Here is a 24,977-nt window from a genome sequence, read left to right on the forward strand (position 1 = left end):
CCCTTGGAACAGAACAACGCTGGATTTAGGTCTAGGCGTCCTGACTTATTCTCTGTGCAGCTGGGGGAGCGCCAGGGATCGTCAGCGAGACTCGGCTTTGCTGTAGTTAATCATTCTCCTCAGAACGCTGTACGCTATGTAAAACGTTTAACCCTCAGCGGCTCGTGCTGGTCTGACTGTCAGCCTGATGTACAGTACATGTACAGATCCACACTGCCGTTATCTGTGAGGCTAGAGTATGTGGAACCTCAAAGGTTTCATATTACCACGATATTTGGTTACTTTGATATTTTGTATATGAGGCTCCTGGTGGTGACAGTATGTCTAATAGGAAACATAGAGGATGTTACTATACTTGTAATTAATATGGTGACATGAATAAACAACAGTTAAACAAGAATGTTATTTATTGTACATTGGAGGCACCTGCTTGTAACTGACAACAGGTGTCACTGCCAGCAGTTTCATTTTAAGACATTTTGGCATCAACAAATCATTACCATGTTAATTTGGTCTCATTAGTTTAATTATTGTAAACAAACCTGACTATTGCCAAGAATACCGTTTTTGTGCCACTAGGGTGAGGTTTTAATGGGCTCTTCTGTTTGAACTGCATAGTTTGAGCTTCAGATGAGTTATTGGATTAGTTTAATAGCTGCACACACAATGATGGAGCAGGTATTAACGTTCCTCAGCTTGCCACTGCTCTGCTCTCGGCTCTTGGACTAAAGGTCGGCCTCCGCCTTCTAAACACAGGTTCTGCTGGGCTGAACGTTGGCGCGGTGCTGAAGCCTGAGCTGAAAGCTTCTCTCTGCTTAGTGCTCGATCATATCTGTGCTGTTGTGTTCTGCTTTGTGTCAAACCTAATTAGTGATGGATGGGGGGAGGGTGTCCACCCCCCACACACACACTCGTTCTGCTTGTTGATGGATAAAGGCAGGGTTGAGGACGAGCCTCCCCCTAATGACAGGGCGTGTGTTTAGTGTGAAGGGCTGTTATCTTCTGACATTGGAGCAATTTAACACTAACTGATGTAAAACACTGGCTTTTTGTCAACCTGGAGTCTGACATTAGACCCGTTTAGACATCCTACAAAGCCTCAGACTTTCTGTAGCAGGACCTTGTGCAGCTTTTTGTACAACGTTGTGGCTTTGTTGTGCTGGTTTTGCTGTTGTGCTGGCTTCTGCTCCAGTTAAGTGAAAGTCAGAGGGAGCTGTCCATGGAGGACGTGACTGTCCCCCGGAGACCCGGCCAGTTAAAGAACAGCGTGTCACATTTGAATGATGCGGGATGAGACACAGCTGGCAGGTGAGAGGGAGGCAGCAACACATCCCTCAGTGTCAGTCACACAAAACCTTTCCTATAATGTGCTTATAATTTGTACTAAAAGCCTGCCTGCCTCTGCATATTGACATTAGCAGCAGCCTCCTCGTTTGGAGAGAGAAGCCCAGTGTGACGCCTCCACCCGGACCTCTGTGACGGGGGATGGCCTCGCTAACGTGAGCCTGGCTGTGGCCTCGGGGAGGACAGGACGGTGCCTGGCTGGAAGTTATAGATTAATGGCTCACCCCCTGCCACTAACACAGCACACGCAGTGCTGCTACACACCAGCATAATGCGAGCGTCATTTGATGAAGCCGCTCCATGGTGCATCTTTCATCTGTAGTGGCATGGTGTGTGTGAACGCATATCGATCTGTTAGTTCATGCTAATGGCTGGTGGCCTAGCATGGCGTCAGTCACAGTATCTAGTGCACTAACAGGCCAATATCATGACACTCGCTGCCCACAGGTTGCGCTTCCCCTCCAGGAAGTTACAACACAGGGTGACGGTCAACATGGTGGATGGAATTAAGATGTTCCAGATATGATATAACATTAAGTACTGTAAATAAAGGGCCAACCTGGTGACCAGCACCCACGCTCATCTTCTACCACTCTACACTGCATGACTTTGGACACGAGGCAGGAAACCAGCAGGTTGCTGTACTGTATGTGTCCTCCCAGCAAGTGCGCACACAGCAGTGGGAAACACACTTCATCTTGTTTATGTTTGTGACCTAACAATTTGAAGATGCATGGCTGCATCAGATGATTTCACTGCTCATCTATCCTGTGAAGATGCTGCTGAATAGTCACGTTTGTGGCCAATAAAACATATTGCAGACTGTGGAAGCTGCCATGTAAATATATATTCCCTTCCAGCCAGAGGCTGACTTTGGCAACTGTCCTGCTGAAACAGGACTAATACACAGTGTGTACTACACCGCTCCTACCCCCTTTTTGTCAATAGGATTTGCTTATGAGGGGCAGCATGGTAATGAGGCTGCAGGACCCAACAAGGCTGCAGTGAATAGACTGGATAATGGATGTTTTTATGTGGCTTCTGTCTCCTAAACTTTTCACCCATGCCTTGTCTGTCTTCACGTATTCATTTCCCTCCAGGCTCCATTTACTGAAAGGCTTTCTTTCTGCTTGTATTCATATGATGAACACTGTCCCTCTGGTTCACTCTACTGATACATCCCAACAAAGCACACAGTTAGATATGGAGATGCTTGGTTTAAAAATCAATGAATGAATATTATTTGATAATTGTCTGGATTTTAGGTTGTTCCAAACCTCAAGAGATTTTTGCATAATCTTCAACACAATGAAGATGTTTTTTGTGGCATAAGCTAAATGCATATAAGCCACCAATGTACTGTAGGAGGCTAATGCACCCCTGCACACACACACACCCATATACAGTTCACTATGTGTACCATCCCTTCATCTGTGACTGCTTATCTGGGAGCCCTCGTCCTCCCCCTTCTCCACTCTTCCTCCAGCTTTTCTTAGGTCATCTCAAGGTGTTGCCAGGCCACAGACCCAGTCCCTCCAGCATTCCGTGTGGGGCTTAGCATTCGTCTCCTGGTTTGTGGCTTTTGGTCACTCAACAGTGCCGTGTTTGTGAAACGTCCTGTTAGGGTGGACATCTCATGGTTCATGTATTAAACAGAGATTAATTATTACACTGCAGGTTTTTGTCTTTCAGATCTTTTAAAAATTATCAACTCTCACAAGACTGCCTTTAAGACCTGACATCCTGTGGACTTCATGTCTTTTGTGTGCTTTCATCTTTGTGACTGTGTTATGCACTGGAAGCGCATTCATTTTATGATGCATTCACCTGTTTTTTTGTAACATTTACATATTGTAGAGTTGAAAAGCAAGTCCTCCAAACAAAATGTCCGTGTAGCTGTTTGTCCCTGCACGTTTTGTCTTTGTTTGGGAGCGTCTTCTGAAATGGCATCATATAAGCTACATATACAGTGTGTCAGTTTTCCCTATAAGCACACTACATAAATGTGTACAGTACATTTATGGAAACACTCACTTCCAGGTGCAGCGGTTTAGCATCCAACTGTAGCTCTTTGTTTGTTTTCCTCATGCTTGAACAACACGACATACTGGAGAAGTCAAACTACCAACTAATGCTGCTCTCCTGTCTGGCGTATCACTAATCCAAGTAATTCTGCAGTGATTTCTATCATAGCCTTCTCATGCAGTATGTGTTATGGCTAGAACACTGCTGGGGCGTTCTCCTGTCGTTTCTGTTCCGTCTTCTTCATGGTTTTGTGCTCTGTGTTTGGGTTAATTGTCTCTCATTCCTTACACCTGCATCTTTGCATTCAAGGTCTTAGTTTGATTTACTCTTTGTAAGTTACTGCTTTTATTGTTGTCTTTTCTTCTTAGTGTTAGATTTCCTGCTCAGCAGTGTTTCCTTTTGTGTTTGCCCTGGCTAGCAGTGGCTTTTGCTTCCAGTGCGTTTCAGTTGTTTAGTTGTTGTTTATTATTGAATGTTTTACTTCTCCCATCCTGTCAGGCATTTAGCTCCTCCCCCTTTTGTGAGCCTGGCCTGACTGTGTGGATGGCCGTGTAGCTGAAAGCTGTAAAATGTAGAGGAAACATTCACATGTTCCTCCTGTGCTGTTCTTTGACCCAGGTTGTTGCTCTACGCTTTGTTCATCTTGACGTCACACTCTTGTGCAGTGGGAGATAATTAACTGTAATGATAATGGCTGCCATTTGCTTTTTCGAATAGTATCATTTTAATCATCATTACCTTATTGTCTGGTTGTGACACGACATTAATAGGATGTGGTGATAGTGTGCACATAGCAAGGTTGATAGCAGAGGTCCACAGAGAGGCCATTCTCTGCTGTACCTGTCTGTGACAGAGGGAGATGAGAGAAGTCGATAAGTAAAACGCGAATTCACTGCAGTCGAATGTAACACAACACATCTGGAAGAAGGGAAACCGTGGACTGCATCTGTTTCTGAACTCGGTCAGGTCAAATATCATGTGTGATCAAAACCATTTTAATACTTTTGCTGAATCAAAAAGTTTTTGACCTGTACTTTCTGAATCACGGTTTTACTGTTCTTACTTCATGCAGCTTGATATTTTTAAGAAATGACGCGTTCCTTTGTGTTCATTGAGGGCTGTCATGTGCTGTGTGGACAGGCCAGTCCTTGCGTCGGCTCATTCACCCCCTGCTGGGACAGGTCTGCTCCCTCTGCATCGTGTGTTTGGTAGCTCTGTCTGAGGCACCGAAGGGCGTGTCACACATTGTAAATTCTCAGATTCACGTCACTTTATTTTGTATTTGTTGTACTGGACATCAGAGGTCCAGAACCTGGTGCAGTTCACAAAGCACCTTTCTGTGAGATGACTATTGTGTGACTGCACTTTACTGTATGTCTGCGTTCCAGTTATTGGTGAAGCCACGTATAGCACAGGTCAGTGTTACATTATACACTATGTACCACTAATGGCACCACTTCTGCTTACTCAACTTTTAGAGATCTTATGAAAAGTAGGATGGCATCACACAAGCATTGGGTGTAAAAAATAGAAAAGGAAATAAACCACTGGTGTCATACATGAGAAAAAGTACTAAGAGAACTGTGTGACAACAGCAGTATTATTGTACTTCCTGGCTAGAAAAGACAGACAAATGCCATTCCCGATTCCTGCTGTGGATGGATTTTTGTCTAATGTGAGCAGCGTAACAACATATTGTGTTGAAGGGTACAGCGTGTGGTGTCTGACCCATGGGGCCATCACTGCTCATATTTGGGCTTTTATGCTGTGCTGATGTACACAAATTGTTTTAAGGTGCATCTGAACCACAGCTTCAGTTCATTCACTGTAGGAATAAGCATCGTCCCAGCTGATCTGTTTCTCAGTATGCATCACTTTCTACACAGAGGACCAGACTGCTAACAGCCACTAAACCACTAAAGTGTAGCTGAGTGTCGTTGCTTCGCTTCCAAGGCAGAGATGACGAGCTGCTGAGCTGGTGACCAGCAAACACCGGCCGCTTACTGAGTGTTCCTCATTACAAACAGTAGATGTGTGTAACAACACAAGCTGTGGCTGAAACAGACATTCACTAAAGCATAAGAGTCTTCTGCTTCTTAAAGAAGGCGTGTTTAACAGTTTGGGAGTTTTTCAGGCACAATGTGAACCCTGATGACAGCGGACATGAGCTTTGCTTTAAGCAGAGGTCCAGTGGCTCATGTGGCCTCGGTGGATGAAAACACACTGCCCTCTGTTGGCCCAAACCTACTGTACCCGCACACGCACGCACGCACGCACACAAACACATTCGCACGCACGCACACAAACACACACGCACACACACAGGCGCACGCACGCACACACACAGACACACACACACACACACACACACACACACACACACACACACACACACACACACAGGCTCACACACACTCACACACACACACACACACACACACACACACACACACACACACACACACACACACACACACACACACCATCCAGGCTCATCAGTGTCATTATTACAACCATGTACCTTCACTGCAGTGCAGCAGAGAAGACCCAGGGTCGGCCCAGTAAAATTAATCATCTTGCGTCTGTAGATGAGATGTTGCGTTTTTGTAGCCGATCTCCACGCTACACGGACGTGTTGACGTTTTTCTGACTGACTGTTGATGAGGTTAATGAAGTACATGGCTGTGTGAACTGGTGGCAGGGGAAGCTGCAGTGTTGTTTCTACAGATGGAGGACAGGAGAGCTGAGGCATTGCTGTACAACTGTAACGGGTTCATTCTGATTCCCACAGTGGCTTGAGTTCAAACGTGTCAGTGACTGTTGAGGCCAAAGGTTGGCCACAAATATACATTGACAGACGCAGTTTACATGTCTGCACCTGACAGTATCTGCTCCAATTATTTGCATTATTATAACAGCTTTTTAAATTTTGCACAACATGACAACCTGAAAACAAGCTGAAATGACTCCTGGACTCATCTCTAACCCTGACGACCTGCAAAGTCTGCACAGAACCCTACGCTTCATGCATCCCTCCTGCCTGGACACAGCTCAGATCAGATCAGCTCCTTCTTCACCACATTGGATCAGTACACCTTACGCTTCGTCTGTCCCTCTGCTTGAGGCAGAAAAACAGCCTTCTCCAGTGGAGCATCGTGGTCTCACACCTGGAGGTTCTGAAGTCCAGCCCAGCTGAAGGCTTCACTCCCTGAAGTTCCCTGAACCAGACCTCCTCCTGACCCCCTGCTGAACAGAACTCTCACACAGTTTTGGGTTAAATCTCTGACAGCAGCAGCAAACTGTTTATTGTCTTCAGCCTAAGTACAGTGTAGCTTATTTATCATTCTGTTGCAGTGTCACCTGAGGCCACAAAGGTCAGTCTTTGGTTTGCTCCTTTGTAAATATTACTAACTTTAGGCAATGAAAAGTCCACTTTTTTTCCTTTTTTCCAATGTTAAAACCTCCTTCTTCAATTGACTGATATTTCGCTGGTTTCATACAGTATGATGAGTCCAGGCTCTTCTTCTTGCACAGACTGAACCTTTCCTGCCCACCCAGAACACTGATGCTTGAATATTTAATAGACTTGCGTTTAGCTGTGTCCCAGCTGTTTTGGAGTGTGTTGCATCACACTGAAGTAATGAGTGCCTTAGTGTGGATGCTGAGGTAGATTGTCCATCTGCGCCCAGCTGAGGAGGCAGTGTGGCATGTGTGAGGTAGGACAGCCGGAGGAGGGAGACAGTGACCACAGTGATGGGAGTGGCTCTGAAGCAACTTCTTGTCTGGCTCACACCCGCCCCCGCTCCAGTGTGACACACACACACACACATGGCCTGTTACTACTGCACATTCACTCCCGTCTTTACAGCTGCAGCTGCACAGAAGTGATTAGCAAAGCAATGAGACAACGTGTGAAATGCTTTGGTCACACGGAGGTGTCTTGTGGATGTATCGCGGCCTGTTTGCTCCTTGCGTCTTCTGACTGTAAACAGGCTGGAGTGCTGTGTTCTCAGGGTTCTATTCTTCCTCTGATCAGGAGCAGCCTCCGCTCCCAGGCTGTAACACTTGCCCTTCAGTCCATCCTGCAGCACCATCACTCCACATCTAACAACAGAGTACACCTCCTCTTACCTACACCTATGGGGAGATTAAAGACATCCCTTCGTGCACCGAAGCTCTAAAGAGGCTGTGAGTTAAACTGGCCGTCTGATAGACGATGTCTCCATGTGTTTATACCCACTGTTGAACGGACATTGTTGACATATTTCCAGCTGTCATGTCCAGCAGAGCTCTTTTTTTACTCATCTTATATACAGTAATTGACCATTGGGCTCATTCTGCCTAAGCATTAGAAGCAGCAGAGACTTTTTTTTAGCTTAAGCTTTTTAGCTTTTAGCCAGAGCTACTGTCTGATGATTCTCTTTTGAATCATAGATTTCAAAGTCCGAACATTTTTCTCCCAGATCCCAGCAGCAGTCTCTGTTTCTCCATCGTTATTCCTTCCTTTCTGTCTGATCTGGCCAGTTTTGTTCTGCAGACTCACAGGATCTCGCTGCTGGAGTCCACAGCAGACTGACTTGATGGTGTCCCCCTCAGCGATGTCTGTGTCACTGTGGCAGACACATGTATAGGTGTTTAATTCACAGGACCACTTGCAGTATCTAGTCCAGCTCCCCAGAGAGAAATCCTAATGATGAATCAGACCAGAAATGTGGCAGTGACGTGTCTGAGCACTGTATGTCCAGTGTTTGATAGCACACGATGCCCCACAGGGCTTTACTTGCTCACCCGCTGCTGAGGGAGGGTTTGATGCATATTCACCAAGCGGATGAAGTTTTTCTGTGATCATTCAGCATCCTCGAAAAGGGAAGACTAGGGGAAGAGTGAAGGTAGAGTAGGGGAGTCTGGGCCTATTGCTCTGTTTTGTGTCTAAGTAGAGTGAATGTCAGTGACTCTCCAGAGAGGGGAAGGAGATCATTTTCATTTTACCAATTGCTATTGTCATGACAACTGCCATGAAGCTCTCATCTGCGATTGATGCTCCAGCTCCTTTTTCCACTTAGCCCCTCACGTCACGTCAAAGAAATCCATCTATTCCTGCCCAACGTGAACATTCCCACGAGAAGTGTGGCAGCATGTGATACATGCAAAGCACTATGTGCTGAGTGATGGCGCAGCCTTTCTTCAGTGTCTGTTCCTGACTTGCTCTGCAGTGTCACTCAGGCGAATCACTCTTTGTCAAATGCTAACTGATGATGATGACTGATCTGAAACTGAATCTACTTATTGGTTTATTTAGGAACGGAGACCTGGTGTTTCTGTGTGAAAAGTGTTAGAGGTTGTCTAACAGACTGGAAACCTGCTTCCTGCACAGACACAACAGTGACTGGTTCCACTGTGACCACTATCCAAGACGCTGGATCAATGGGCCAATAAGAAACGCATGAATCAAAGGGGTTCAGAAGTGATCACAAAACACTGTTAAGTGTGTGGTGCATGGTTTGTGTTACAGTTACACAGACAGCACATAAAACAGCTAATAGGGACTGAAATAACGGCCGCAGGGGGTGAGCTTTGGTTCAGGCTGAAACAAGGTGAAGACGTAAAAGTGAATGTTTGACGATAAAAATAGACCATTCACACAGAATTGAACTTTGCTGCTGTGTTTAGTTTTTTTCTCCCACAGTGAAGTCTTATTTATTCCATAGAAAACGGTTCAGCTGCAATAGAGCATTTTCATTCTTTGTATTATTCTCTACACAAAAACATCCAATAATCAGGTGAAGTTTACTTAGAATTAATGATCACAGTTTAGTTAAAAATAGAAGTATAAATATTAACTGACAGTGACAGTGAGTGAGATATTTGGAGTAGAAAGACACATTCTGACAGCAGATGTGCAACACAATTTTATTGATCTTTTAAAACCTAAACCTGCTTCATACCCTTGGTTTTTTACATTTCAACATTCCATCATGTATTTCTAAAGTATTTCCTGTTCCAAAGCAGTCGTGCACATCATATGGGACATAATGCATTATGATTTCCAGTTTCTTTGTTTTTTGGCCCAGTGCAGAAATTTAAATCCGTAGGACTACGCCAATGCAACCTCAGTATTGGTTAATAGTACTGGTCCGCACAGTGTGGATACTAACACACCAACGCTGGTATTAGCACAGTTAGTCTCCCAGAGTGACGTGCAGCTCCATTACATTAGGACCAGAACTGCTGACCCGTCCATTAACTGCAGAGGGCTCATCAGAACTGGTTGAGGCTTGATTTTTTCCTGTGTATATTCTCACTGTGGACCTGCCCTTAACGCAGCCAGGGGTTTCCATGGAGACCAGAGTCGACCAATCCCCACACATCTAATCATTAAGAGTGGCACAGTGAGGCATTGTATGGTATAGAACGTGAGGTAACATGGTCAACAGCCTAATCAAGACAGAGACACGCATGCAGGTGTGTTGCATCTGCATGATGTGTGTGCGTGCGTGCGTGCGTGCGTGCGTGCGTGCGTGCGTGCATGTGCGTGCGAGTGCGACTGTGTACACACTACAGTCCGTGTTCAGCGTGTGCTCATCTCTCTGCTCTTCTGCTCCTCCAGCACCGTCACAGAAGTCCCCGGCTCCATGGCTCATAGACGCCACCATCACTCGTGAGTACATGAGTACAAGTTGCATGCTGGGGGATTTTGGGGGCATGTGAGTTCCCCCGGCAGGCACTCAAGGTCGTTGGTAAAAAGTGAAATGCTATTGAAATATGTTCATTTAGTTTAGTGTGATTTTTCTTCCACTAAGAAAAAAATTTAAACCAAAGCAGTAGAGGATGTGAAGGAAAACGGCTTTCTACTGTATGTTTGTGCATGTTGTCAGTTCTAAACAGAAGCTGAACCGATACAGAAGTGAAGGTGGACGGTGCTTGCGTAGCACTGATGATGTCACACCAGCGAGGCTATTTTTAGCGCGGCTCCCCTTTCTGGAGAGGTCTTATTATTCAGAGCATTTCACTCCTCAGCTTGTTTAATCTCTGTGTTTTGGTCCATTTGGAGCCTCCAGTTGTGGCATTTCACGGTGGGAGCCATCAGCTGCAAACACACATTCATTCTATTGGTTGCTTCCCCCTAAACACACAAACATCTTCAGAAGCTGTGAAAAGAAGCATGTGGCGGTTTTCTGCCACATTTCTTTTTTTTCCACTACTTCTATTTTACCACAAACATCCTCCATAACGAGCACAGCTTAACTGGCTATTTACCAGAGCAATCAGCAATAATGAGAAATCTCAAATTATTCATGCATGTAAGTCAGACTTTACTCTGAGTCAGTCTTTGTCTTTTCTTCTGAGAGTGTGCAAACATCATACTCCCACCATCTGTGCACATCTGTTTGTCCCAGGACATTCAAGAGGCTATTTCCCTTATCGGACATCCAGAGAGTCGCATGGAAGTCTGATCTTTTTTGCGTCGCTAGTTCTGGATTGCATAAGAAAAGAGGCTCCATCTGTTCCACCCAGGGCAGGATTTCATTATGTTGCCATCAGTTCAAAGCCAGGGATAAACTGTGATGGCTCTGCTTCACCCTCCGTAATCGCAGGTACAAACTGGGAGTGGTTGTGTTTTCACTGGTTTGGATGGTGAGAATGTAGCCATGTGCTCTTGAGGAGGTCATGTGTGCGTGTGCTGCTTGTGTTTGACACCATCTATATATGCACCACTATAGATATTCATTACTGCTTCCAACTGTGTTTTGGAAACACCTAAATGCTTTGAAGCTCTGAGTAACTGTAATCAGCTTCTCATCCATTTTGCACAAGCTACTGGAGGCAAAACTAATCCAGCGTTTGGAGGAGACCTGGGGAAATGTGGAAATGAGAGTTGGGGAATGTCTCCTCCTGTGACCAGCTCATGCAGCATCCACAAACTGGCTGAATCGGTGTGGTCGTCCAGCTCTGTGATGATTTGTTGTGCTCATCTCGAATAATTCATGACTTCACATCACTGAAGCAGTATTTGATGAGTAGAAGCCAACTTCAGTACTTTCACAGATTCTACCTTTACCACATGGCTATACTGATACTGTTTACAGTGTAATGATGCCTGAGCATAAGGTTAAAGGTTATTTGAAGGTCTGAGCCGTCTTCTGAATTGCCTGGAGTGAAATGAAAAAGAAATTTCTCTCTGTTTGTTTTTTTACTGAGACATTGTGCCAGAACGTCTTCGTGTCTGATTCCATACCTTTCTCATTTGGACCTTTTGATGCTGTATCCAGGAGTTACACACCTTTGAGACTAAATTTATCTTTGGCTGCATCAGAACCCAACAATAATAGTAGTACAGCAACAGGTTTCCAAACAAGACAATGCACTAATCATCAAGGCACGTTCAGAGAAACGTGTTGCCAAGCAGTGAACGCTGGGGGTGTAGGAGGTTGTTATGACTGTGTGTGCATCTACTGTAGCAGAATAAGGCCACATGTCACATGTACTGTATGGTTGAATAAAGCACCAACATCTGGGTTGATTGGCTTCATTGGAAAATGTTTTTGTCAGCGTGTTTCCCCAGAACACACTGCGGGACCTTTAGCTCCACGCGTCTCTGTCTATTGTCATCACAAAGGTAACCCTACCCACACGTCTGCCTACTTGTCTGTAATGAATGGGCCACTAAAATATTTAGGAGAGCATCCTTGTTAAACTTTAATGCCCTATTCATCGTGCACCTTTACAGCTTGAAAGGTATCTGTGCCGGTGTCAAACAGCCTTTGTGCTCTGCTTCAAACTGTTGAGGAAAATTATTAAATTATGAATTTAGTAATAATGTCATTTTAAGAGCTGCTGTGCTCCAGGTCACAGCCTCACACAGATAAACCAAAGCAGAGCGTCTACACGCAGCTCCAACTGGCCCCGATGCGTCAGCCTCAGTGAGCTGCAGATAAAGGTCTGTGCAGCTTCTGCTGTTGGCCAAAGTGATATGAGCCCTGCAGTGCTCAAGGCTGCTTCAACAAGCATTGCTGATAACAACTGGAAGTTGTTGTCCACTAACTGAGAGAAACCTCGTCTTAGCGCCATTGTTGCTGTTTGTGTTGAATTGATCTAATGGTAAAGACTCCTTAACAGCAGCTCAAGGCCTTTGGCATAAATCTGCACGGAGGCAGACTGGTGCTAGACTGGTTCTAGTGGTCCAGTCACAGCTGGCTCTGATGTCATGGACTCTTTCATTACGCTTCCGCTTCGCTGGTGAATGTGACCACACCGTTTTGCATCACTCCACTCTGACTCAGTGCTTTGTTTAGCAACGCGGATCCATTGGTTTTTAATCAGAAATGTTGGTTTATAATTTTAATCACTTGATAAAATGCCACTTGAAAAAAATAATCACCACCTTTTGTTTTGTCTAATGATTTACTCTTGGTCTTTGTTTTACATAATTGTAAACTGAAGATGTCTCAACAAGGTTGAGAATAAACATAAAAAACATCAACACACAATAACCCACACACGGTAGCAGGAGATAAAAGTAGCTGAAGGTGAACTTCGTGAAAATAGAAACCCACAAACATACAGTATAGGTTGCTTTGTTAGAGCCCCCCATGTCAGCTCGTTATGGAAACATCAAACGCATAACAAACACTTTATTTTACAAGTAAAAACATTTTCTTCTACTGTGTTTCTGTGTTTTTTATTGTTTATCACATTCCCTGATTACCTTTTGCATCTAATCTGGATTTGGGTTCTCTACTCTCCCACGGTGATCACTGGCTGTGACGGCTCTATGGGCTGTAATCTTAAAAAGGCAAAAGTGCGCCGATGTGCACACCGAAAGAAAAGCAGAAGCTGAGAGTCCATGGACCCAGTGAGGACATTACCTGCCATGCATGCACCAGTAGTCAGTTGTTTTTGTTAAGGTTGTGCTTTTCATGATGAGGTTATTCCTAAAAAACTGTAGTGGAATTGATGCAATATTTCAACGAAAAATGAAATTCCATGTTGCATTTGCATCTTATACTATCTTTAACTGCATTATATTTGATTTATGCTCCGATCTAACACCTCATTAGGACAATATAGCAGTTTAACCATCATGCAGCCTGAGGCTGAGGCTAAAGCTCCAGACTGATGTAGAGTGAGCTGAGGGGAAACCACAGCAACAAAGCCAGCTGACGTGTTTGAGCACAAGGAGACTTGAAAACAAGCCACATTGAGAATTACAATATATTGACCTCTATGTGTTTTTAATTCTTTGAAAATATAAACTACATGCGTGTGAGAGGTTTCTCCCAGAGGAAATGGACCTCGGGTCTCATTCAGACTAGCTGATATGAGCCCTAAGAGCTCCCTCAACACATGACACGTATTGTTTCCATGCTGACAGCAGTGGAAGCCTGGACATGTCGGAGCACCGGCCCCTGCAGACCAAGCAGCAACACAGCTGCCTTTTAATGACAGACATGTACAAAACAGAAACAGCGCTGAGCCGTCCTTAGCATCAGGCTGGGAACCCAAGCTGCCCTCAGCCACAGAGGGAGAGCTGCAATTAGACTCGTACGGTAAGTCATTTGAAGTTTTACGTGTAAAGATGCGGTTCTAGAGATTGGTCCAGATGAGGCTTCCTGCTACAGGTCTGTAATCTGACATAACTGGCACCATTCAGCCCTGGAAAGTCTCTAAACATCTCTAAACCTGCTGCCTCCTTCTCATTCACTCCAGTTCAAAGGAAGATCTGCCTCTGTGTCCTACAGTGATAAAGCAGCTCTAATTAATATTTTGTCCGCCTTCTTCGTTTCTGCAGCTCAGTCAGAAACGAGCCAGTACTTGTGTGGCTCCGCTGACATTTAGCTTCACCTTTCATCTGGTCAGTGGTGGCGCCTGCCACTTCAAAGAGCAGGTCAGTCCAGCTCAGTCCAGTTTGATGTTCCCTTTCTTCCACTTGACATTGGAGTGGGACCGCCCTCCACTCTAGTTCTGTGCTGGAACGCAGGCAGGGATGTTAATGCAACAACAAACTGTACAAACTGTACGGTAAACAGTGTCTGTTGAGTACTTATGTTGTTCCACCTTCTACCCATTTATATTATCTATTTCTACATTATTTGTATTTTTAAGAGTTTATGTTCAACCCTGGACTGGATGTTTCTGTTATCAACAGCAGTCTATACTCATGCATCCTCTCAAGTACAGTAGCAGTTCGCTTTGTGCACCTCTGCTCGTCTCAGTCTCTCTACGTTTGTCTGGTACCTTGTTATTTGGAATTCAGCATTGAAAATCCAGGAAGTAGGAAGGTTCACATTCTGTACCATCTACATTGTGTGGCCTCATAGCAGAGCATAGTGAGCCTCGTTGAAGCACAGCGCTCCCAGCACGGTGACGTAGGTAGTGTACTGTACCTACAATACAGCATGACCTCCTACTAACATCAGCCACCACTCAACCAATGGAGCCAGACATGCAGAAACATCTGTCCAAAAACATCTTTTAGATTCGTGTTATAACATTCTAAAGGTATTTCTTTTTCTCAAAATATATTACATATAATATTACACATTAGCCTATTCTAGCACATACTATTATGTCTTCATGTAGATCCCCCTGACTGTTGTATCTGCAGTAACGTAAAGGCTCTAAGGTTGCACGGTGAACCATGCAACCCTACTGTAGATACATTTAAATGGAACTACATTGCATCTGGACGGGACCGGTACTTGCAGCGCCGCCGCCACGTGACATCACCGTGTTGTAACTACAGCTGAGAGGACGAGGAGCAAGTCGGAGCTTGGGTAGAAAGAAAAACAAGCAAACCAGCGTGAGCAGCGTGGACGGAGCAGGAGGAGACGTTGGAGAGGGAGGGGCGCGAAGTGCTATATGGCAATACTTCAGCTTAGAAACAAATGAGCATTAAACTATTCAGTCAGCGTCAGTCAGGGAGCTTAAAATGTAATCCAGTCCAGGATTTAAAAAGCAAGCAGCAAACTGTCTTCAGCGTAACCCGTTTCCACAATCAGAGAGCAGCGTTATCCGTAAGAGTTTGTTGATCTGTTGCACATAATCCATGGAATGCAATCAACATAAAACGGTAGAAAAAGAACAATAAGCACACGGGGGGTTCTTCAGAGACATTTAACTGGATACTTGACTCCGCCATGTTACAGGCACCCACCCCTGGATATATACAGCATTTATTTATTCACACTGATCATTCTAAAATTGTTGGAAAAAAAGCCTATTTTTTTATTAATTTAATTTTTTGTTATTGTTCTAAGGTTTTAAATCAAGTCACTAATTTTATTTAATTTTTTCCTCTCTCTTTTTATCTGAAAAAGTATCAAAAGTATTAAAATACATGTTGGTATCAGTACCAGCACCAAAATGTTGCTATCGTGACAATACTAAAAGGCTTTAAGAAATTCTCCATAATAACCTTGCGAAATGAATCATAATCTGTAAACAAAGATGGTAAATCTGAGACGACACTGTTAATAAGGACTTGACAGGAAGAAGTTCAATTAGTATAAAATGTCTCAATGTGGAGAAGCTCGGACCGCTGCACTGCACCACGATGCGCAGCCTGAGCCTCCATTCAGTTCTGGTAATTGTTAATGCCATCATTAATCTGAGGAGCAGTGTTAATGGTAAATGGTTAAACACAGTCTGACACATATCTCAGCTGACTATTGTGTCCACACCTCTGCTGTGTGTTTTCGCCCCAGCGTCAGTAATCCACTAGAGGGAGCACAGCTCTAAGGCTTTCCTGACGCTCCCTAAAGCACATTAATCCTGGTCCAGATGACCGGAGGCTGCAGTGGCTTATGGGTAAAGCAAGCGGGAGAGCCGCTGCCTCTGACTGGACGACGGCTGCTGTCATGGCTCAGTAAATGATGTGGTGACTGTGTCTGGACCACAAGCTGCAGCATGTTCTGTGATGTCAAGGCCAGTTCATCTGCTGTGTCTTCCATCATGCCCACAGCTTCTGGCTTTGGAGGCCACATGTCCTGGATGGACACTAATTTATTATATGTTCATGCCTGTGACACTGGCATGAGCAGGTTTCCCTCTTTCACCTTTGGCACATGCAGTTCAATCAGGTTATTTCATTAATCCCTTAAACAGGACAGTACACATTTTTTTTATTTACATAAACCTGTTAAGTCAAAAGGACATTGTAGAGGAAGGTAACAAAGGAACTAATACTCAAATGTTGATAAAAGCCTCTGACTATTGGGGAATGAAACCTAACTAGACTGTAATGTTGTCTAAACTGATGCTGAATATGTTGTATCATGTGAAGTCAGCTTAAAAAGAGCCGTTGGAGCTTCTGTCTTCAGAAGAGGAGGCCGAGTCAGGAGCTGAGACACAAATCCATCCATCAGTGTCGATGTGAGGACGTCCACCCTGCTTCAGACCTCAGCTGGCTCCTCATTGCCTCACAATGGCTGCACTTCCGTGGGCAGCGGTCCCCAGGGTGGACAGGCTCCTGGGGGCAGTTAGCTGTGAGCAACGGGGCAACTTTATTGTTCAGATGAACCCAGACCTGGCTGCTCATCTGAGGGGGCGGGGCCTAATCGGCCCAGCATCAGGGCGCAGCAGGTGACTGTGTGATGGAGGAGAGCAGGGCTGCTAATGCAGCGCCCTCACATAATGGCACCGCCCTCTTCCTCGCTTCGCTTTCACTGTCACGCCTGTAAAGCTTTGCCTTTTACATCCAGAGGGAACGAGGCATCACACTCTTATCTTGATTGCCCCATGCAAATTCCTGACTCCCACTAAACTCAACAACAGGCTACGTTTCTTCAGATGCCTGAGACCTGAATCTGCAGCGAGAATGTAGGTCATGGTAAACTGTTAAATTTCCATAAGGATAAACAAGATAATGGGATCTGTTCTACCAAAGAAATGAGCAGGCGACGCTTTGCTGTCTCAGCTGACTTCCTCAAGACAAACAAACCACTGTACAGTAGTTTTCAATAATCACGTCCTGGTGGAGTTGGAAGACAACATGCTCTACCTCCAGAAGCAGAATGAAAGAGCAACGAACGCGATGAGCCGCGTTATGCAGCCTGTATTCTTCCTTATCTGCGTCAGGCTCCTGTTGTAGGCGGCTGGATTTAAAAGATGTGGCCAGACATACTTTAAACAATTTCAACTTCCTATGGACGTCTTACCGTCCTGACTGACGCTTAGTAGATGAAACATGCTTAACTTTATACTGATGACCATCTGATCCAGTGAGAAGCAATGGGAGAAGGTGGACCTCTGGTCCTGGTGCTGGTACTGTGATGGACTGTGGCCCATATGAGGATGAACAGTAGAAAATGTGACTGTACTGCGCGAGTAGAACACCGGCGAGCTCCCACTGGGTAGTTTTTTCATGGAGTGAAGTCTTTTGTGTCTTTCCAAACCCGGTGTATATTGTACATTTGACCGGGTTATTTGGGGACTTCCTCTTTCCACATAACTGTGGAAGGAACATGAGTATTCCTTCTTGAAATAGTCTGAACAGAAGTGAGTACAGCTGCTCCCCACATCAGGATGTCAACTCCTTTATTGATCTCTGTGTGGAGCTTCAGGACATACTGATAATAATAATAATAATAATTGATAATGGTGCATCGATGCTCAGACACTGGGACAAGAGAAGGTCCAGCATCAGACTATCATTTAAAAGTAACATGAAAGTAGAGATGATGTTTAGCTGTTTAGGTTGAAGACTGAGGATGGCAACCATTCACTGTAGAGGTTTAAAATGGGAACAGAATGCTGCTGATGTGTCTCCTCGTGGTTCACTGTGTGCTGTAAATGGAAAGGCAGCGTGTCATTACAAACCGAGTCCTAATCGGTCCATCTGTGTTTAAAGCCTAAAGTTAAAGGCGGAGGCAGTTGGGCTGAAGGCCTTGTCCTTCACCAGGTGCCACAATCTGCAGCCTTTACCATATGACCGATACAATAAAGGCTCTGAATTCCCACAAGCTGTTTGTCATTAGTGACTGTGGGCTGTGTGTCCTTTGCAGAGAGCTGGATGCAGAGCTCCGGCTCTAGAGGAGCACATGATGGATGAGCTCCCTGTCTGTCACTCAGACAAAGGGCAGTATCTACACTGGTCCCTACAACCCGCGTCCGTCATTTCCTACAACCAAGGAAATGACTTTTACTGCTTCCTGTTGTTTAAATGAATCTTGGACAGTTCATTTACAACACAATGAGATAACTGTGTATTCATTGATTTAATTCGCTCCAGTTTACTGCACCCTCTTTACTTGTCATGATTCGCTACAGCTGCTTCCATATGCTGCTGCTCAGCTCTTCAGCAGGTCCAGACCAATATTCTGTAAATTGTGAATCTTATTGTTTTACTTAATAATTTTGTAACAGGTATTAATTATTATCCTTCTTTGAAACTTCTTTTCGCAAAATGTTAGGAAGTAAAAAAAGAAAACGTCACAACATTTTGGAAGTGTCCGTGTTGGTGCTAAATCACTTTTAATGTCAGGGCCATAAGTCATGGCTGCAGGGAAACCTGCTCTGCCTGGCTTTGATTTCTTCAGTCACAGCCCAGGCTGCTGTAGCAGCTCCCACAGTCCCCAGACAGCTGGCCAGATGTTACCCAGGATGGGCAAGGATAGGATATGACAGATATCTGCCATGATAAGCAGATTAGAGCTTCCACCAAGTGTCTGTAATGCTGTGTTCATTCACATAATGTTGGCGTTTAAACAGTTTTCATAATGATGGGAGTTGAAAAGATGCTTAAAAAGTATAAGCTTGTCTTTAGTGTGTATTGTTTATGCAGAGTTGTGCTGTTGGGCAGCACGAGCTCCCTCTCTCGTACTGAGGGAGGTACAGTACTTGTGTGAGGTCGCTGTTTAGCAGGAGCTTAGCTTAGTTAGCCAGGTTAGCATTGTTAAGGATTATTAACTGAAATGAGACTTTACATTTAATAGTTTTATATATATATATTTTTTTTTAATTCATCATTTGTCTCTGTCCAGCTGTGAAGTCCAAGTTGTTTGTTTACAGCTTGTTGTTTCAAGCTGAAGGCTCAGCACAATTGCACTGAAGTACTTGGATACAACTATATTGGTTTCACATCAATATCTGTGTATAGATTGTGTTTCTACTTGTACAATTACTGCGTAGCCTGTAAATCAAAAAAGGTTTATATCTATACTGAAGTTAATATCATTTCAGAATTATTTAGGACATTTTGGAAAAATACAAAATACAGAGACGTGAGTGTGTCACAAAAACAGCTACAGTTTTCGGCTACTACAGACACACTGGCATAAGTTATAGTTTTTAAACTGAAACACAGCGAAGTCGGAGCAGCAGAAATAAGCGTTGAGTTTTTCATGTGGGGTCATTAGAGTTGAACAAGCAGGAAGTGACATGTTCAAACGGGTGTGGCCAAGGAGACAAACAGAGAATCTTGAATGGAGCGTACAGACTGAGGGTGGTGTTGGTGTGTGCATCATCGCGTCGGAGTCATGTTCATGTATCCTCTGCTGTTTTCACGACTCAGCGTTTCACACAAAGCCGCTGCTCTCGCCTCAGAGCAGCCTGTTGGCTGAATAATGGCCGCATGGAGCCAGGCCTGGGAGCTCCAGTCCAGCACCTTGTGCCAGCATGCAGCTGAATGATGGCAGAGGGCAGCGACACGCACCCCGCTGTGATATGTGTGATAGCAGAGAAGCCAGCGCGTGGTTCAGCAGCACTGGCCCTGATTGTCTTCTTCTAAACGCTTGGACCTTGAAGGATGTGTCTGCCTCTCGTGTTAAACCTGTGATATAAAAACACTACAGCTGGCGGCACAGATTTGTGCTTCAGGGAGCATATGTAGTCATAAACTATTGAAGACCTGTGTTTCATCATTAATTCATGCTTGCATCTGCACAGGCCTCCTCCATTTAATTCAGCATTATGTTTACACTGGCTCCTGATCCTCTGAGCTCAGTCTTCTGCGGGGGATTTCTGCTCATCATTTAGGTCTTCAGCAGTGCTCTTCAACCAATCAGCAATAGTTCCATGGAGGCTTCATGGCTGTCTGTTATTGCCGTGTTTAGCGTTGCCTTGGCAACCAGCCCAGGCTTCATGTGCACACGTCCATGTGTGTGAGGCTGGCCCTCCTGGGTGCCGCCGTCGCCCCTCTGTGCACCATGTGCTGCTGCTGATTAGCTTGTCTCGGAGCAGCCCAGGCTGGCGGAGGCTGCGCGACATCTGATAAAGCCTAATTGATACGGCCACAGAGGGGGGCCTTTGTGTGCTTTGTTGGCCCAGCGAGGCGCAGCAGAGTCAGACCTCGTCAGTGCGGCCGCCCAGACAATAGGAGCAGCTGTAACTCAACTAGAGTGAGGAGCAGCGATGATGGAGACGGGATCCTCCTCTGCTGCTGCCTCACTGGGAACGAGCTGATGGAGGAGGAGGATTAGTGGCGCAGGAGCTTGCGTTGGCTGCTTTTTGTCTCTCGCCGGGCAGGACCGTGTCAGGATGCAGGTTCAACTCCCCTTCCACGTGGCCCAGATATGCTAAGATGCTGAGATGGAGCTGAGCAGGCACACTGTCAGTGCTGTTGCTTACACCTAAACTGTGCAACGTGGCTCCATCAACCTCAGCCTTTGTGACTGGCAGAATGTTGAAGTTCAAAGCGCTCTGTTTGGATTACTGGCAGTTCCTCTGTCTGCAGCCTCTGCATGGGTTCTATAAAAGGTAAGGGGCTTTATGTTTACCATAGCTGTCTCTGTGTTACCATGAGCTTCAGCCAGACCGGGGTTCCTTCTGATGTAAAGCATTGTGAGTGATGAGCGGCCAGTTCTGGCCCAGTGCTTTGTTGTCTTCCTGGCTGAGTGGGGCTGAAATGGGGACACTGGGACCCATGTGTCAGGAAGGTCAGCTGCGTGAGTGGAAGCTCCATTGTTGTGGTTTGCCCTGACAAGCTCTGCCGATTGTGTCTGTGCTCCCACTTATTAATGACATGTGCCCTGGACTTGACTTCCATCAGCCTTGGTTCATCTACTTGTCTGATCATTGTGTGTCATTGTGTTTTTATTTGGAGCTGTGAATCTTCACCAGGAAACATGTGTTTACAGACATACAGGGATGTGACACACAGCCACTGTGTTCTACTGTAAACATAGTAATTGTCACCTCTCTGAGAGCTTCACCTCAAAAAACAGAGAAGTTACAACTTTGTAAAAGTAGAGTTAAAGGCAGATGTTTTATAGGTCCAGTAAAGTGTCCAGTGACGGTATTTACTTGTTATCCAGCCTGTGTTTCCTGCTGTGGAGTCTGTGCATCATGCAGACGTGCATTTTCCCAGCACACAGGTCAAATCAGCTGTTAGACACAACTGAGGTGAAGAGGTTTATGTCTATATAATCCCTGGAGCTTTTATATCTGTAAAATCTTCCCCATCAATAAACAGAAATTGTAGCGCGAGTCTCTACAGTCTGAGTGAAGAGACATGTGCAGTGGGCCACGCAGCACAGAAGCCGGTCAGATGCTGAGGCAGAGCCAGCCTCATAGCTACAGGCCAGACATTGTGGTGAAGGATAAAACAGCACATCTTAGTACAGTGTGAGTACTAGTATGAGTTCTACAATGGGTGATGGTAACACATATTAGACCATAGTAATCATGCGTTTGTGATCCAGGAACCACCACTCATGTCAACTCAAAGTGGAGGTTTGTGTGTCAAACGTTCCTGTGAGTTGCCCTGTGCAGAGCTACAGTCTGCTCCTGAACACAACACTGATTCAATGGTAATTTTAGCACCTCATTTTTCCAGTGTAATGAGAAAGAGCCTCCTGGGGTCATCTGAAGTGAGCCGGCTCTGGCTGCGGTTCAGAGGATGCTAATCAAACGGAGGAATGAGGAATATGTGATGTGCAGAGGTGCATCTCTGAGCAGGACATGTTTATTCATGATTAACCTTACCCGTGCATCCGGCCGCGTCTCTGGGGGGTGATGCAGCTTGATGCTTATGTGTTTTTCCATTTAAACGTCAGAGGTGATTGGATGGTGAGGATGCGTTTCATTAGGCTTTATGGTGAGTGTGGTGCTTTCAGGGTCAGCGTTAGGTTACACAGAGGACACACCTGCTCATTGTCTGGTGAAAATTGTCTTACCTCATAGTTTATGATACAGATGATATTTAAACATATAGACAATATACTGTATAGACATAATGTTTGCATACAGTAAACACTATTTTCACGAATGCAGTGAAAGGTTGAACATTTTCCCCGAGCTTTTCCCCGAACATTTAACTGCACCTGTGGTTGTTTTGAGCTGTTTCCTTGTTTTGTATGAATGAAAGTAGTAGAAGTAACCCATGGCTTCATGGCTGCACATGGGCTTTTCTCTGGCCTGCGGGGGATCAATGACCCCATTGTGTGTGTGCCAGCCCCTGCTGATGGTGTGCTAATGGATTTACCTGTGTGCTAATAGCTGGGCCTGACTGTTGCGCTGACAGGCTTGAGGAGAAGCTGCTCATACACAGCGCTGAGGGGTGTGGGGTGACTCTGCTGTCGAGGGTCAGCGCCTCACATCAAACTGTCCAAACACTGTAGTTCATCAAGGCTCTGCCACCCTCCCATCATTCACTCCACTGACTCCACTTCGCCTCACATTTCCTTTTCATCCTCGTCTCCCCAGGCAGACGTGACCCCAGCCCCACCGGTTGCAAACTCTTGACAGAATAATTGCACATGAAAGTGGCTCCTTCATGCATTTCAATTCCCCGCTCAGAGATTGGGGTTTTAGTTCCTCTTTTTCCTCAAGGTTTTATCTGATTCCAGCGTCTCTTTATCTGAAGTTAACAGACGGAGCCTCGGTCTTTAATAATCCACACTCACTGTGGACTGGAGGGAATGGTCTCTGCTGAGGACCAGATTCAAGACATCAAACGCTTTCTGAAAGCATGAAGTGAGTCCCTGGTCTTCCTCCAACTGATCCCAGTGGAGTTCACCCTGAATCTTTACAAATGCATGAATGACAGTGTAGCGCTCTTGTGGTGGAAATTTTCCATAAAGAAGTAGATGAGAGAGTTGTCCTTTTGTGCGATTTATTGAAATAATGAAGAAAATAAAAATAATGGGGAAAGCAAATAAAAAGCATGGATGTTGATCGTGCACATCAACAAACCAAAAACCAGCTGGGGAGATCAGTGCACACACCACGGAGGTATAATGCAAAGAGCCCACGATCCTCAAGTTGCTTCTGCCTTTTAGCTTCTCTGTCCGACTAGGGTGGAATGTCTTTCTAACCCAATCAAATTACACGCACCATCTCCTCCCTGTTGCAGTGTGTGTGAAGATATTTACATTCTCACACCTGCATTGCTGACGTCCAACTATCTGTGAGAAAGGAGCACAACTCCCCGACCTTGGGTTTGGGAGCTAGAGTTGAGAGTCTATCCGGCAGAGACAACCATTGAACAATGTAGGTCAAATGTCAAATGCATACAGTAAGACAAAACACAAGATATTAATTGCAGAACATAAGTCATAACTCGTATAATAACTGCATAGAAATGCATAGAAATAAGGAAGACACATAAAAATAAGGAAGAGACAATTTTTCCCATAACAGCTCTGGACTCGGCTTAGCCACATAATGGGAGTAGCCTTGACTTGAGGAAAAATGCTGTGACTGGTTCAAGCGAAACACTAACCCAGGGTGAGGAACAGTTATGGTGCCTTTAATTAGGTTCTAACTACAGTCATTGAAGGGTGCGTGTGTGTAACACATGCTGCTCAGCACACGTCACGCCCTCCACAGGCTGATACGTCTTCACCTTCATGTCCTGTCAAACCGGTGCACTGTGTGCAGCTGAGCTGTGAGGCACAAAGTGATGCTGCTGCTGGTTACGTCTGCTCTGTATAGGGAGGAGACAAAGTGTGAGGTCCACTACACTGGTGACTGTACAGACGCTGCCAGCGACCGACCCCAGAATGAGCCGGGAAATGCTGGGCAGCTGCTCAGAGGGAGAGAAACACTGGGCTATTCTTAAACATCTGAAATAACAAAGGTGAAGTCCTCACATGGTGACTGTGAGGATTTGCATTACTGCTTGTCAGCGTATCCTTTACATGCGCTGAACATGTGACGGACTGGAGGAACGCTGGCTGCACTGAACTCACACGAGCAGATCGCACACACACGTGGCTTCATGTGTCAGACGGCACTAATTAACTCGCTTGTCGTACAGCACAGCCACAGGAGGAATGATGTGGGGTGAGCAGTCCTGGTGGCCTGTGTGGGCTTCCTCCATGTAAACAGCAAACGTGTGACAGAGGAGACTCGTCTGTCCCAGTTTGTCACATGTGAGATCTGCCTCCAGTACAGTGTGCATGTGTGCTGCCTGAGAGCCATTAGTCGTGTCTGATCCACATTATACTGTTCTTATGAAGGTTCCAGACGTTTGCTAAAACAAAGTATATTGTGAAAGCTCTTCCTGGGACAAATGGCTACAAGAACAAAGACATGAGCCGTATCAGCATAACAGTTCAAATTCAGGATAATATTTATGCGTTATTTGCACAATCCACTATTAATTCTTTCTGTGCATTGTTCAGTGGTTCTCCCCGTTTGGGCTCATGTGGTCCCTTCCGGCCTCCTCT

General features: G+C 45.2%; 1 protein-coding gene across 3 annotated transcripts in view; it reads left to right on the forward strand.

The window, feature by feature from the left end:
* Positions 1 to 24,977, forward strand: part of iqsec1b (IQ motif and Sec7 domain ArfGEF 1b) — a 108,222-nt gene that overhangs the window by 48,145 nt on the left and 35,100 nt on the right. For 2 of the 3 annotated variants that reach the window (XM_029150058.3, XM_055508900.1), the window contains one exon: positions 9,977 to 10,027. In XM_029150058.3, the coding sequence (XP_029005891.1) occupies positions 9,977 to 10,027 (51 nt within the window). Of the gene's footprint in view, positions 1 to 9,976; positions 10,028 to 20,415; positions 21,064 to 24,977 lie in introns of those variants that run through there. The other variant, XM_055508897.1, reaches the window with a different exon arrangement.

The sequence above is a fragment of the Betta splendens genome, chromosome 5 (genome assembly GCF_900634795.4).
Source record: "Betta splendens chromosome 5, fBetSpl5.4, whole genome shotgun sequence".
Lineage (NCBI taxonomy): Eukaryota > Metazoa > Chordata > Actinopteri > Anabantiformes > Osphronemidae > Betta > Betta splendens.